The sequence below is a fragment of the Sarcophilus harrisii genome, chromosome 4 (assembly GCF_902635505.1).
Source record: "Sarcophilus harrisii chromosome 4, mSarHar1.11, whole genome shotgun sequence".
In the NCBI taxonomy this organism is placed as follows: domain Eukaryota; kingdom Metazoa; phylum Chordata; class Mammalia; order Dasyuromorphia; family Dasyuridae; genus Sarcophilus; species Sarcophilus harrisii.
Window position 1 is genome coordinate 350,947,881 of NC_045429.1, and position 13,409 is coordinate 350,961,289.

At 38.5% G+C, this 13,409-nt stretch overlaps 1 protein-coding gene across 2 annotated transcripts; it reads right to left on the reverse strand.

Annotated features, from left to right (window-relative positions):
• Positions 1-1,876: 1,876 nt before the first annotated feature.
• PTRH2 (peptidyl-tRNA hydrolase 2) lies at positions 1,877-12,446 on the reverse strand. 2 transcript variants are annotated; one of them, XM_031966510.1, is made up of 3 exons: positions 12,098-12,446; positions 3,919-4,022; positions 1,877-2,575 (listed from the first exon to the last, which is right to left on the reverse strand). In XM_031966510.1, the coding sequence occupies exon 3, from the start codon at positions 2,554-2,556 to the stop codon at positions 2,017-2,019; it is 540 nt and encodes a 179-aa protein (XP_031822370.1). In that variant the 5' UTR covers positions 2,557-2,575; positions 3,919-4,022; positions 12,098-12,446; the 3' UTR covers positions 1,877-2,016. The 2 variants fall into 2 exon arrangements, with proteins under 2 accessions (XP_031822370.1, XP_003767966.1); XM_003767918.4 differs by lacking the exon at positions 3,919-4,022.
• Positions 12,447-13,409: the final 963 nt, after the last annotated feature.

Below are 13,409 nucleotides of genomic sequence, written 5' to 3' on the forward strand. Positions count from 1 at the left end.
ACGTTAGATGTAACTACACAGGAATTATGGAAGCATATCCTAGGTTTTATCCAGATGTTTTTGTTTTTATGTTATAGCTTAGTTTAAAATGAAGCTCTTCTGTTTAGTCAGTCATATAATTTGATCTAAACAAAATACTGGTACAAGAGATTCATGGCTTTTCTGATTCATAGCTGGGTATTTTGTCATATCTTTTTTGTTTATATTTTAGAATACTTTATTCATATTTATAAAATGATTGCCAGTTGCAGCTACACTACAGTCCTTAATAGCTCATTACATAACATGTTGTAAAGTAATTGTTTTTAATAGCTTTTTGTCTTCAGAATATATGCAAAGATAGTTTTCAACCTCCACCCCTGTAAAATCCTGTGTTCCAAATCTCTCTCCCTTCCCTCATCACCTCCTCCCAGACAGCAAGCAATATAACATGTGCCAAACATGGACAATTCCCCTACACATACCTCCACATCTGCCATGCTGCACAAGAAAAATCAGATCAAAAAGGGGGAGGAAGGGGAAGCGAAACAAAAAGCAAGCAAATTAAAAAGATAAATCCACATTTAGTCCCCACAGCTCTCCCCCTAAGATGCACAGTCTACAATTTCTCCAGCATTATATCTGGACAAATTCAGTAAAAATGGATAGTTTGTGAAATGAAAAACATGCATGATACAATTCTCACTACCTTGTTTTCAGCAAGATTCAAGAATCTGAATTGTATTATAGCTGTCCATAGCTAAAAGACAGCCCATGCATTGCCTGAATTTGAAGTGAGATAAGCTGACTTTGTAGCACACATGGGCAAGTTGTTTCACCACCTTCTATCTTGAAGAATTCATGTTCTTTATAAAAGGGGATAAGACAGGATTGCTTTACTGAATCCATCAACTTTTAAGTTAAGCTTAGCAAATATCTAACACTGGAACTGAACTTTAGAAGTCCTCTCTGTAACATTTGAATTACTATAACAATTATAAAAGATAAAAGTTACAAAAGGGATAGGCTTTTAATATGTGAGTTTGGGAGGAAATACTATTGAAAAAAAAAATAAATTCCTAAACAGAATTGCTTTCAAGAAATATGGGCAAATTTATGTATTTTCAATTTATACCACATAGTAGATGAAATTTTCTGAAAGCTCAGGGATTTTGATAGGTTAGACACATTTTTGTCACTGTCACTATTTGGAAAATTTTAGGTCATCCTGGGGAAACTGGAGAGCCCACTGGCTAAGAAACAGATTGGAGTTAAATGGGTATCAAATTACAAGATATGATCTGAGCTGAGCCCCAGAGTACTATATAATTCAAGTTTAGCCTCTTTTGCTTCTGAGGCTGTGAGATGACAAAAGCCCAAGAAAAAAGAATAAAGGTAACAAAGAATTGGGGATTGAGTTGACCTGGTCTTTGGTTACATGATGTTGCATCACTTTGAAGTCTGGCATAAACAGTCAGTTTAGAGACAGTTGCTAATGTGACATCATTCTCACTGTAACAACTTCCCTCTCCCTCCCCAGCATTCTCTACCTCTAGCTATTTATGGAATAGACCAAAGGCAAATAACTTTTCACCTTAAGACACTCTTAGAACAAGAACTACCCTAGGTATCTGCCACACCAAATACTAAAACAGATCTTGGAAGAGGAAGCATTAAAATCCTAAATGTCTCCAGTAAGGTACACAGATGAGACACTGGGAAATGTTTTACTACTGTAGCATCAACGGATCAAAAACATTTGCATTGCAAATGACTTTTTTTTTTTTTTTTGTGGTCTAGATGCTTAGCAGTAGGTCAATTCTATGTTTTAAAGTCAAGTATTAGCCTATTATTTCAAATGGGATATGCTTATTGGAAAAATTAAAAGCAGGCAATCTGAAAACCAGAACAAACTTTATTATCATTCCAGGAACTCAAATTAAAAAACAGTTAAAAGGGCAGGTTGTCTTTCACTGTCAGAACACAATGGAAGTTGAGTCTAAGAACCCTTAGACCCACCACCATACAAAATGCAACTCAATAAAGTTTTAAATGGCCAGTAACTTTGTCAATTAAATCTGCTGGTCCTGGCCCAATTCCTAGGACAGTCCGAGAGCCTGGTTCTATCTGAGTACGCCCAGCATCTTGGATTAAGCTCACAGTTAGTCCTAGCACTTTGGCATGAGTAAGCAATTCAGCCAGAGATTCTTCATCAGGCACTTTGACCACCACTTTAGGCTGACCACAGTACTCCCACTGTTTCAGAAGCTCTGGATTTCTTCTTTGTACTTGTTTATAAGCAGAAACGGCAGCATGAGAACACTGAGCTGCCACTTTCCCCTTCCCCATCTTCAGATCATTGCGGACAACAAGAATCATCTTGAACTCCCCACTTTCTCCCAAGATGCTGGCTTCAGTGTGGGCCTCTGGGCTTTTCTTGTTCACTGGATTTGAACTACTCATTGATGTGGTGCTGGGGGACACTCCAAATCGGATTCCGAGGCCCCAGCCCAAACATATACCACAGGCAACTCCAGCAGCCAGGCCGAGTGTGCCAGGGTGAGCCAAGTAGTCCATGCTGAGACTTGGAAAATATCTAAAGGGAAAGAAATAACAATGAACTATTTCAGCAACAAGTAAACCCATTGACATAATTTCTAACATACTTCTGAGTCTATATCTGAAAACATGCAAAAAAAAAAAAAAAAAAAAGTAACTTTTGAATGCATCAGCTCAAAATTTTCCCTCAGGCCCTAAAGGCCTGACAAGGTAGAGCTATTTAGGTAATTTAGACAATTTTGGGTTCCTGGACCCAAAAGAAAGTCAGTTTTTAAATTGTCTTCCCAATTTTATTGTCGATATAAGACAAAAAAAAGGACTGTAGGTTTCAACAAAATGCTTCCAGGATCTAAATGCTCTCTGTAGGTAGGTAAAGGTAGTTTCAACAATGTGCTAGGATACTGTGACACACAGTGTCACTACTGCATTTTAGCTTATTACCACATCCTGACTTTATATACCCAGTCTTTGCTTTAGATAGAAGGGTGAAAAAAAAATAAGTCTCCCAAACCAAAAATAGAAAAATCTTCCAATGCCCTTAAAGGCAATGCTTTGACTCAGAAGATGGGTAAACTACTACTACATTCCAGAGGATTTCAAATATCATCTAATTTAGCCTCTTTGTTTCATAGAAGAGCAAACATATGAGAGGGAGGTATGATCATTTTCCTATGGACATTGCTAATTACCTATTAAGAGATAGAACCAGGATTTGATCTATGTCTGACTCCAAAACCAATATTCTTTCCACACTGTCAAGCATGCCTTATTACAGTAAGGGGTCCAGGATAATTTAAAAGTAACCTAACTGTCCTCCAACTTCCTCCCATTATTTTTGAGCCTCAACTCTTGGTCATTCATCATCTTTATTACTATCACCTCTACTTCAGAACGATTAGCACTATTTTCATGCATCTAAACAGTTCTCTCAATACTTGATATTCAAACTTTATAATTCTTGTGATCTTCAATTCACCAGAGACTTTAAGAATTCTTCAACTTTGATTTCACTTTAATATATATCAGGATCATAATTTGAGAGTCGGAAGGTACCATGTATGTCGACTAATCCAACCACTTTTTTCCAGATGAAACTTTTTCTAAAGAGTTTAATCTTGATACTCCACCTCTCCCCATCATTTTCTTTCTTTCCTCTTCAAATCTGTTTCAACCTAGCACCTAGCAGTACAATGGATTGAGTATTGAACCTGGAGTCGGGAATATACAAATTCAAATATGGTCTTCTACCTCAATTTCTCCATTAATAAAATGGGGATAATAATCCTAGAGTTGTTGTGAAAATTAAATGAAATATTTATAAAGTTTTTTGCAAATCATAACTATGCTACATATTTATAATAACTTATGCTATATAAATACCAGCTATCATCATCATCTCTTCATTCACAAGCAGCTTCCTCCTACAGGGATGGTTGTACCACAGTCATCCTCTTCCAACCAGTCACCCTCTAAAGTATATATGGCTACAATATAAAAAAATCAATATATTCATCTGTGAGCAAACTTAAACTTCAGACCTACACGTCTGAAACTGAATTCCCTATCTTTCCTCAAACCCTCCTCTCTTCCTCACTACTATTTTTTGGGGTAATTTTTTTTATTTTAAACTCAAAGGGGAAAAACCCCCAAAACAATGACATGTACACAGCAGACCATAAGAGAGGATCCAATACAAAATAATAAATTTCTATTTCAAGAAAGACTGACCTTTGTGTTCTTCCATAATTCAATGAAATAATCTTTTAGTAATTTAATTGGGATGACATTGAATAAATAGATTAGGCCAAATCGCCATCTTTAAAATTGTATTGGCTTTACCTACCCATCAAAAATAAATATTACTTCAATTATGTAGGTTTGAGTTTATATAAGGATGGTCTCATGTTTGTATTCATATAGTTTCTGTGCCTGTTTTTACACTCAGCTATTTTATACTTTTCGCTTCTTTATTATTGAGTGTATAGCCACTCCTAATCATCAAGAACCCAGATGTCATCCTTGACTCTAGATTAATGTTACCACCACTATCCCCTCCATTCAATCATCTGAAGAATCTTATTGTCTCTAATTTTGTAACAACTCATATAGGCCGCCCCCTTTCTCCTCTGACATTTGCTACCATCCTGGAACAGACACCCTTCACCTCATATTTGCACTACTGCAACAGATTTTCTCCTGACTTCAAGCCTCTTCTCCAACTCCTGTCTACTTTCCACTTAGCTGTCAAAATGATTTTCCTAACGTGCAGATCTGACAATGTCACCCCCAACTCCAACTCCAAAACCACCAATATTAAGTCCTCTCTGGCTTTCAAAGTCCTTCATAATCTGGCCCCTCCCTACCTTTGTATTTTTTTAAAACATATTATTCCTCTCCTATTCTGTGATCCAATGACACTAGCTTCTTTGATGTTCCTGCTAAATGACACTATCTCTCTCAACTATGTGCATTTTCATTGCTGAGTGTGCCCCAGGTTTGGAATTCTCTCATTTTTCATTTCTTCCTGATTTTCTTCAAGTCTTAAAGTCCCACCTTCTACAGGAAACCTTTCTCAGTTCTTAATCTTAGTGCCTTTCTTTTAAGATTATCTACAATTTATCTAGTCTGGATTTTGTTTCTACATAGTTTGCATGTTTTTCACCCATCAGCTGAGTTTCTCAAGGGAACTGATTTTTGTGTTTATCCCCAGAATTTGTCACAGTATTTGGCATATAGTAGGCATTTAATAAATGCTTATTAACTTGACTTAAAACTTGAAATTCTCCTTTAGATTACTTTTCAGTTTGTAATATCCTCTTAACATGTATTAGAAGTCATTATGTATTGGGAACACTTCTCTGTGTAACTGAAGAAAAAGCAATGAGTTCGAGAATACTATGGAAATAGAATCGACAGCAACATACTAAATCTGAGGGAAAGAGGAGTTGAGGAAAACTCTAAAGTTATGAATTTAAGTAACTACAAGAATGGTGATGAGAAGTATGGGGATGGAGATGGGTTTAGAGTAGAAGATAATGAATTTCACCTTGGACAAGACAAATTTCCTACTCAGGTAGATTTGTCTGATAAGTAGCTGGTGATTTAGGAATGGAGGACTCAAGAGAGATTATCTCATTTGATTTTCGCTACCACTCTGTGATAAGAGGAAGGAAGATACTATTGTGTAGATGTATAAAATGAAAAAGGGCTTATGTGGTCTGTTTATACTTTGGACAAAACAAATTGCCCAGATCCTTTTAAGTCCTTGTCTATCTTTTTTTAACATTTGCAAAAAAAATGTATAATTTTATCTAAGCAGTTTTCATATTCTAGATGCTCATGGACAAAGCATGATTTAACACCTGTGTCCAATGGCATTGGCAGGAAGATTACTTCTGAACTTGGTTCAAACCATTCCACTATTTCCACGAGCTTGAGTAACTTCTCCAGATCACTGTTTTTCTGTTGGGTTTCCCATAACCATAAGCACATCTTTTGCCTAAATAAAATAGAGTTTCATTTTGTGTGGGATACAAGGAACCCTAACCCAAAATGACTACTCGGAGATCTCTCAAAATGAAGGTTGAGAAGTTTTATTAGAATCTCATGAGAAGCAGGCAGTCCTTACCTCTGGGAAGTCCAGAAGGGGGAGGCTGCATTCACAGGAGAGCTCAGTTAAATAAAAAAATACTACCCGACCTTTCCCCAAGATCCCCTTATGCAAAGCTTTTAGTTTAGATTGTCTCTTGTGGTTACTTTTCCCTTATATGGTGGGTGGGATGATAATGAACTGACTAGAGATGCAGTAACTACATAAAAAATTTCATTTCTTCAAGATCACATTAAAAAAAAAAATCAAAACTGAGGCCTAAGGCTTCTCTTACTTTAACAAGACAGTTTCTGAGGAACCACATTGCTTGCTCCATACAATTTTAAGCAAAGACACTTCAATTTTCAGAAGAGCTATATATTCTAATTGGTTTCATAGGCCTCGCTTGTAGTCAGAAAAAATGGTGTTAAGTCACACAGCCTCCCAGACAGTTTGCTGTTTTACAAGTCCTATTGCTAGTAGGCCCTCCAAGCTACAAGATGGAGGAAAGAAGAGCCCAGTTGTCCTCGCACAGAATTTCAGAATTGGAAGGGAATCTTTTCCATTCTGACTACATTATATTATCCTTAAATTTTCCTATAATACTTTTCTTGGATGGTTCTTTTCTCCCCAGTCATTCCTACCTGGTAGTATACTTGTTAATATTAGTATTGCACCTTCCTCTTCTTCGCTCCCTGCCCCCAACATTTTAATATTCAGTGACTTCAGTGAATAGATGGGCAAAGGAAGAATAGAAACATATGCTGGAAAAATTAGGGGTTTTTTTATTCCTGGACTCATTTTCTCTCTTAGAAGAGTTTAGAACTTATAAACTATAAAGAAGACTCATGAATACTATCTCTGGGAACAGAGATGGCGACAACCCTACCAAAAACCATGTAAAATCATAAAAAATTAAAGTGCTTACATTTTGAGGCAGGAAAACAACAATTTGTTATCAATTTATATTTTTCAGAAATATAATCAATTGTTTATGTACATTCACACAATAACTTATTGGAGCAAAGATCAAAATCATTACCAAATCAGAATAAAGAATAATTTAAAGGGGCAGCTGGGTGGCACAGTGGATAGAGCACCAGCCCTGAAGTGAGGAGGACTTCAGTTCAAATCTGGTCTCAGACACTTAACACTTCCTAGCTGTGTGACCCTGGGCAAGTCACTTAACCCCAATTGCCTCAGAAAAAATAAAGAATAAATTAAGAGATTTGGTATGACATTTGAGGCAAAACTAAAGTAAGCTGTTTAAATAAACTGTTAATGTTCAAGAAAAAAAATGATTAAGAGTAACACAATTATCATTTCCTGTGGAAGTCTAACAAGACCATAAAAAGAACTAGAAACAAACAGCTAACATTAGATTCTTCTTGTCAGCTTTGCCCCTTGACGTTTTTTGTGCTCTCTTCCTACCTTTCCTCCCTATCTCTACTTACTCTGTGAGCCAATCACATAGGTCTCTGGACTCTGCATTTTTACTGCCTACCCTTCCTCCCTGGAACTCTCTTCTTATTCTTACCTTCTTTCTTCAATGTCAGTTGAAGAAAACTTTCTTCTGCAAGAAGCCTTTCCCAATCCTCCTTAACTTCAGTACCCTCTCTCTGCAACTACTCCTAATGTATCCTAAATAAATCTATTCTTACAGAGTTGTGTGTTTCTCCTTCCCTTATTTGACTGTGAACTACTCAAGAGCAACAACTGGGTTTTTTTGTCTTTCTTTGTGTCCCCCACCACTTAGTACAGTTCTTGGCATTTAATAAATGCTAGCCAACTGACAGACCTTGGGCAAGCTGCTTAATCTCAATGGGTCTCAAATGTAAAATGAGGGAGTTGAATCAGATTATCTCTAAGGTGGTCTTTAGCTCTAAACTTATGACCCTATTCTGTACTGTTAACCAATAAGTAACAATACATAAAGGAAATCCTTTAACACACTGGACACTGCACAGATCTTCTATGGCATATGAATATAAGGGGAAAAAAAACACAAAAAACTCCCAAAAAACATAGAAAGAGGTGAGAGAACATGTAACCATGAAAAGAATATCCCTCTCACTGAATTTCTTTGGGTTTTTGTTACATGGCTCTGTCATGGTTGTTTTGCTGATTATAATGTGTATGAATGGGAGTAAAATATTAGAAGATTCAAAACACAGGAAGTATTGTTTATAAAAAAAAAAAAAAAAAAAAGCTTACATGATGAAAAAGAAGTTTACATTTGATCCTAGGAGCAATGGGGAGCTACTGGAATTTATTAACTGAGCTTAAGAGGAGAGATTACATGATTAGGGCTGCACTTAAGGAAAGTAATTTTGGCAACTATATGGAAGGTACACTTGAATGAGAAGAGATTTCAGGTAGAGACTAACTGGTCTCTATTGTAATAGCTAAGACAAGAGGTGATTAGGGCCTGAACTAGGGTGATATCAGGGCAAGTGGAGAGAAAAGAATTATACATGATATGTTATAGAGAAAAGATAAAATTCAGTACTTGACTGGCATCTTTGAAGTGAGTGAAAGTAAGGAGCTGAGGATGATGGCAAAGTTCTGATTTTGGTGAATTGGAGAATGGCAGTAGCTCTAGCTAAGAAAGAAGTTTGAAATATGAGATATTTTGAAGACAAGATAACAAATTCTGTTGAAATTGAGATGGCTATGAACTTTCAGTTGGAAAAGTCTAATGGGTAGTTAATGATGAGGGCCTGACATTCAGTAGAGAGGACAGAAATAGCTATAGATCTAGGAATCATCTGGCATAGAGTTGATGACAGAATCCATGCAGGGCGATGGATCACCGAAAGAGAGAAGAGACTAGAAAAAAGTAGTCCAAGACAAAGTCTCTGAAGGATAATTATAATTAATGGTTATGACATAAAGTTCCAGCAAAGAAAACAGAAAAGTGACAGCAAGAGTAGAACCAAGACATACAGTCATAAAAATCCAGAGAATGTATAAATTGCTGTAGAGGCAGTAAAAAAGGTGAAGACTGAGAAACGATCACAGATTTTTTCAAGAAAGTTGAGAAGGGAAAGAGAGAGAATAATAGGTAGCAGGTAGAATCTTTTAAGGACAGAAGAAACATGGACAGATTTGTAGGCAGCAAGGAAGATGCCAGTTGATAGGGAGAGACTTAAGATTAAAAAGAGTGAGTTTGACAGTGAAGCTCCCATATTGCTGATGAAGATACTTAAAAGGCAGGAGAGTAACAAAGAAAGATAGAAGACAAAGGCTGTTGCAAATGACTTCAACTTTCCAGGCAAAGAAAGTCTAAGGCCAAGAGGTCCTCAGCTGAAAAGGTGGAAAGAGAGAGGCTCTAGAAGACTTGAAGAGAAACAAGGTTTGGAGTGGCTAGTTCATCAGGTGGGATACAGAACTTACAATATATAAGTACCCTAGTAAAGGGGCAAAAATTGGGATAGAGAGGAAGTCTATGGATTAAGAACTATACTCATGAAAGGGGCAAACTTGAGGATTGTAAAAGAAAAAGCTACAAGAAGCTGGAGTAGGTGATGAAGCTGGATAGATTGGACCATTAAAGAAGAATTGTCAAATGATAGGGATAGAAAGTCAGCAAATGGTAATGGAAAATAAGGAATTTCAATTTCTAGACCAGGACCAGATAATAAGTAGTTGAGTGGAGATACAACTAGTTCTGTAAAGTTTAATTAGGGATGCACTGTCATCTGTGGGGAGCCAACTCTTATTAAGTACGAGAAGAAGGAACAAATTCACAAAAAGAAAGAAGTCTAAAATGGAAGGATATTTATTGATCTTAAAGTAGGAGTTCCAGAAGGTACAGTGGAAAGAGATGAACAGATCTGGAAAAGGCATTAAGGGGATCAATAAGTTTGAGATGTAGGGGAATGAGAAAATAGATACCTGGCTTTGGGGAGGGAGGTTTGTCCTTTAATTCAGTATTACTGGGATGGAGAGAATAACCGATTACTTCTTATGAATCTTGTTAGTATATAATGAAGGCAGATGATTAGAAGGCATCTCCCAAGGCCTCATCTGTTCTTGGCATATAATAAGTACTTAACACATGCTTGTTAATAGATGATCTGCTTAAGAACTGGGATTGATGTGAAAGATGCCATGCTAATTGCTGGGGATACAAATTGAGCTTAATTGATAATCATATAATCATGATAAAGGTTAAAAAACAAAAAGAGAGAAAAGGAGACTACAGGGAAAAGGGAAATGGTGACAAAGTACTCTTTGTACTTTGAGGGCAAGCAACAGTCCCATAGTACAAGGCTTTTTAAACTTTTTCCACTCATGACCCTTTTTTGCCCGAGATATTTTTATGTGACCCCAGGTAAATGGATATATGAAATACGTATACAAATTAAACATTTATTGATAACAAATCAATTTTGCAAATCCCCCCCCCCCCAATTCAGTAATACAACCTCATATGGGGTCAGTTTAAGAAGCTTTGCCATAGTACAATTTGACTGAAATGTTGAGTTTGTGAAAGAGTAATAGGAAGTTACAATGGGACCAGGTTATCAAAGAATTTAAATGCCAGAATAAAGAATTTGTATTTTCTCATATATATGACAAAGAACCAATCAACTTAAGGAGAATGAATTTTGCACACATTTCAGATCTGACATACTGGTGAGAGATCCAGCCTATAGCTGATGATGTAAGTACTGGAAATCAGGGAAAAGACTGAAACATCACCTGTAGATTTGGAAATCACATACAAAGGGGCGATAAACAATGAACTTGGATTGGACCACAAAGACTCAGAGTGTGAAAGAATAGGATCATTAGAGGTTATCATAGTAGAAGATAGAAAAGCAGCTAAGAAATTGTGTCACAGAAGCCAAGATAGTTTCTTATGATTTACTAGAATGAGAAAGCCATATAAAATGGTGAAGAAATCCTAAGGGATAGAGACAAAGAAAAGGCCACTGGATTTGACAATCCAGAGGTCGTTGATGTTCCCTGAAGGAATAGTTTCAGTAAGGCAAGGAAATTAGAAAATATAGTGTGCCCAGAAGAATGAGTGGTAAGGGAATGGAAGCAGGGCCTGGTTCTGGAAGTTTGGCAGGAATACAGCAAAAAACCGTAGGGCTATCATATTGGAAATGGAAGAGCGCAGAAGACAGGAAAGGACTGAAAATGAAGCAAAAAGAAGTCGATGGTGGATGTGAAGACAGAAGGCACAGACCAGTGGTTCTCAAAGTCTGGTCCAGAGCATCCTGGGAATCTCTGAAATCCTTTCAGAGAGTCTACAAATTCATAATTAGTTTTAGTTTAATGTGATCAATATCTATAACTATAAACCACATAGACAAAAACTCTTCGGACAGATCCTCAGTCATTTTTTAATAGGATAAAGACATTGAGAACAAAAGTTTGAGGAGCACCGCCATAGGCAATAGCTTCATTTTCACGGACTGCAGCCACGGGGCAATTGGACGGGTAAAGCCCATTGCATCATGGGCCTCGCTCGGTCCAACCTCCTTATTGGGTAGAGGTGGGCTTTCGTGAAGCCACGGGAGATCACCAACAAGTAGAGAGGTTCGGAGGTAGGATAGAGACACTCGGGGGGAGCCAAAGCCCCTGCTAAGGGACTGGGGGGGTGGGGGTGGGGGTGCGAGATGAAGGCTTGAGGACCAAGGTTTGGGGGGAGCCGCAGTGCGGAGTCCAGCCCAGATGACCATCCTAGTCTCCCTGACCGGTGACTGGGCCCGGCCCTGGAGCTGAAGCTGGGGGCCTTGCAGGCAGCTCCCCTGCCTGCTGGGCAGGAAAGGATAAGTTGGGAAGCTCTGTCTGCCAGCGCTGCCCCTCCGGGCTGGAGCGACCTCCGCTCCTGCACCTGCGGGGGAGTTGGGCTCATCCCTCCCGTCTCCCTCATCTTCCTCATGCCCCCATTCCCGGCCTGGGCAAGTCCCGGCTGGGGATGAACGGTCCTGAGGGCCCGGCTTTCCTCCCTACCTGACCCTTCCTTCAGCTCAGCGCGGCCGGCGCTCTCTTCCTCCCGCGCGGGTTATCTCTTCCGGGTTACCCCACAGCCAGTTCCGGGGACTACTCTCAATGAGGGATGAATCATCCTAACTCTTGTTTCTTCCGTGGGGCTAAATTTCGAGAGCTGGCCCAAGATCTCGCGAGAATCATTATACAGGTGGTTGGGAGGAGTCAGAAGGAGGGGACGGGCCAATAAGGGGCGGAAGGAAGTTCCTTCTTTTGGCTCCTTTGAAGTAAAAATTTAAAACTACCGTTTGATTTAATCTTTTCGCTGCTTGGTCCTAACCTATCTTTGCAGCCTTATTATAAATCTCTTTCCTCAGCACCCCCTGCCCCGTCTGTACGCCCTTGCACCCGCGGTCCCTCATTGCCCAGAATGCCCCGCTTCACCTTCGCTCATTAGAATTCCCAACTTGTTTCCAGACGGCTCGAGCTCCACTTTCAAACGGTTAAATGCTTCTGATCCCCGTAACGGACCACTTTTTTCACTGCCTTCCATGCACCGTCCGCAAGCATTTAACTTATGGGCCAGTTAACATGCGTGCTTCCAAGGACCAATCGATAACCTTTAAGCGGCTACTACAAACTAGGCACGGGAACGCAAATACAGCAAGAGCTTCCATTCTAAAAGGAGACACAGGGTTGATTAGGTTTTAAACTCTTGACAGAAGTTTTTTGCCTTTCTTTGCAACCCGACCCCGCTAAGCATTGTGTCTGGAATATCATCGGGCTTTTTGAGTCGTTTTCCTGCCTTCTCGGACTCGTTGGGATGCCTTTTGGAGTTTCTATGGCAAAGATAACGGAGTGGCTGGCCATTTCCTTCTATAGCTCATTTTTGCAGACAATTGAGGCAAACAGGGTTATAAGTGACTTGATCAGGGTCATGCAGCTAGGAAGGATCAGAACAGATTTGAATTCGAGAAAATGTCTTTTGGTCTCCACACTGAACCCTACCTGTACCTTAATAAAATACTAATTAACTTGACTCAATATCTAGATATACAGGTGATTTATTTATTTATTTATTTTTTTTTTTTTATTTAATAGCCTTTAATTTACAGGATATATACATGGGTAACTTTACAGCATTAACAATTGCCAAACCTCTTGTTCCAATTTTTCACCTCTTACCCCCCCACCCCCTCCCCCAGATGGCAGGATGACCAGTAGATGTTAAATATATTAAAATATAACTTAGATACACAATAAGTATACATGACCAAAACATTATTTTGCTGTACAAAAAGAATTAGACTCTGAATTATTGTACAATTAGCTTGTG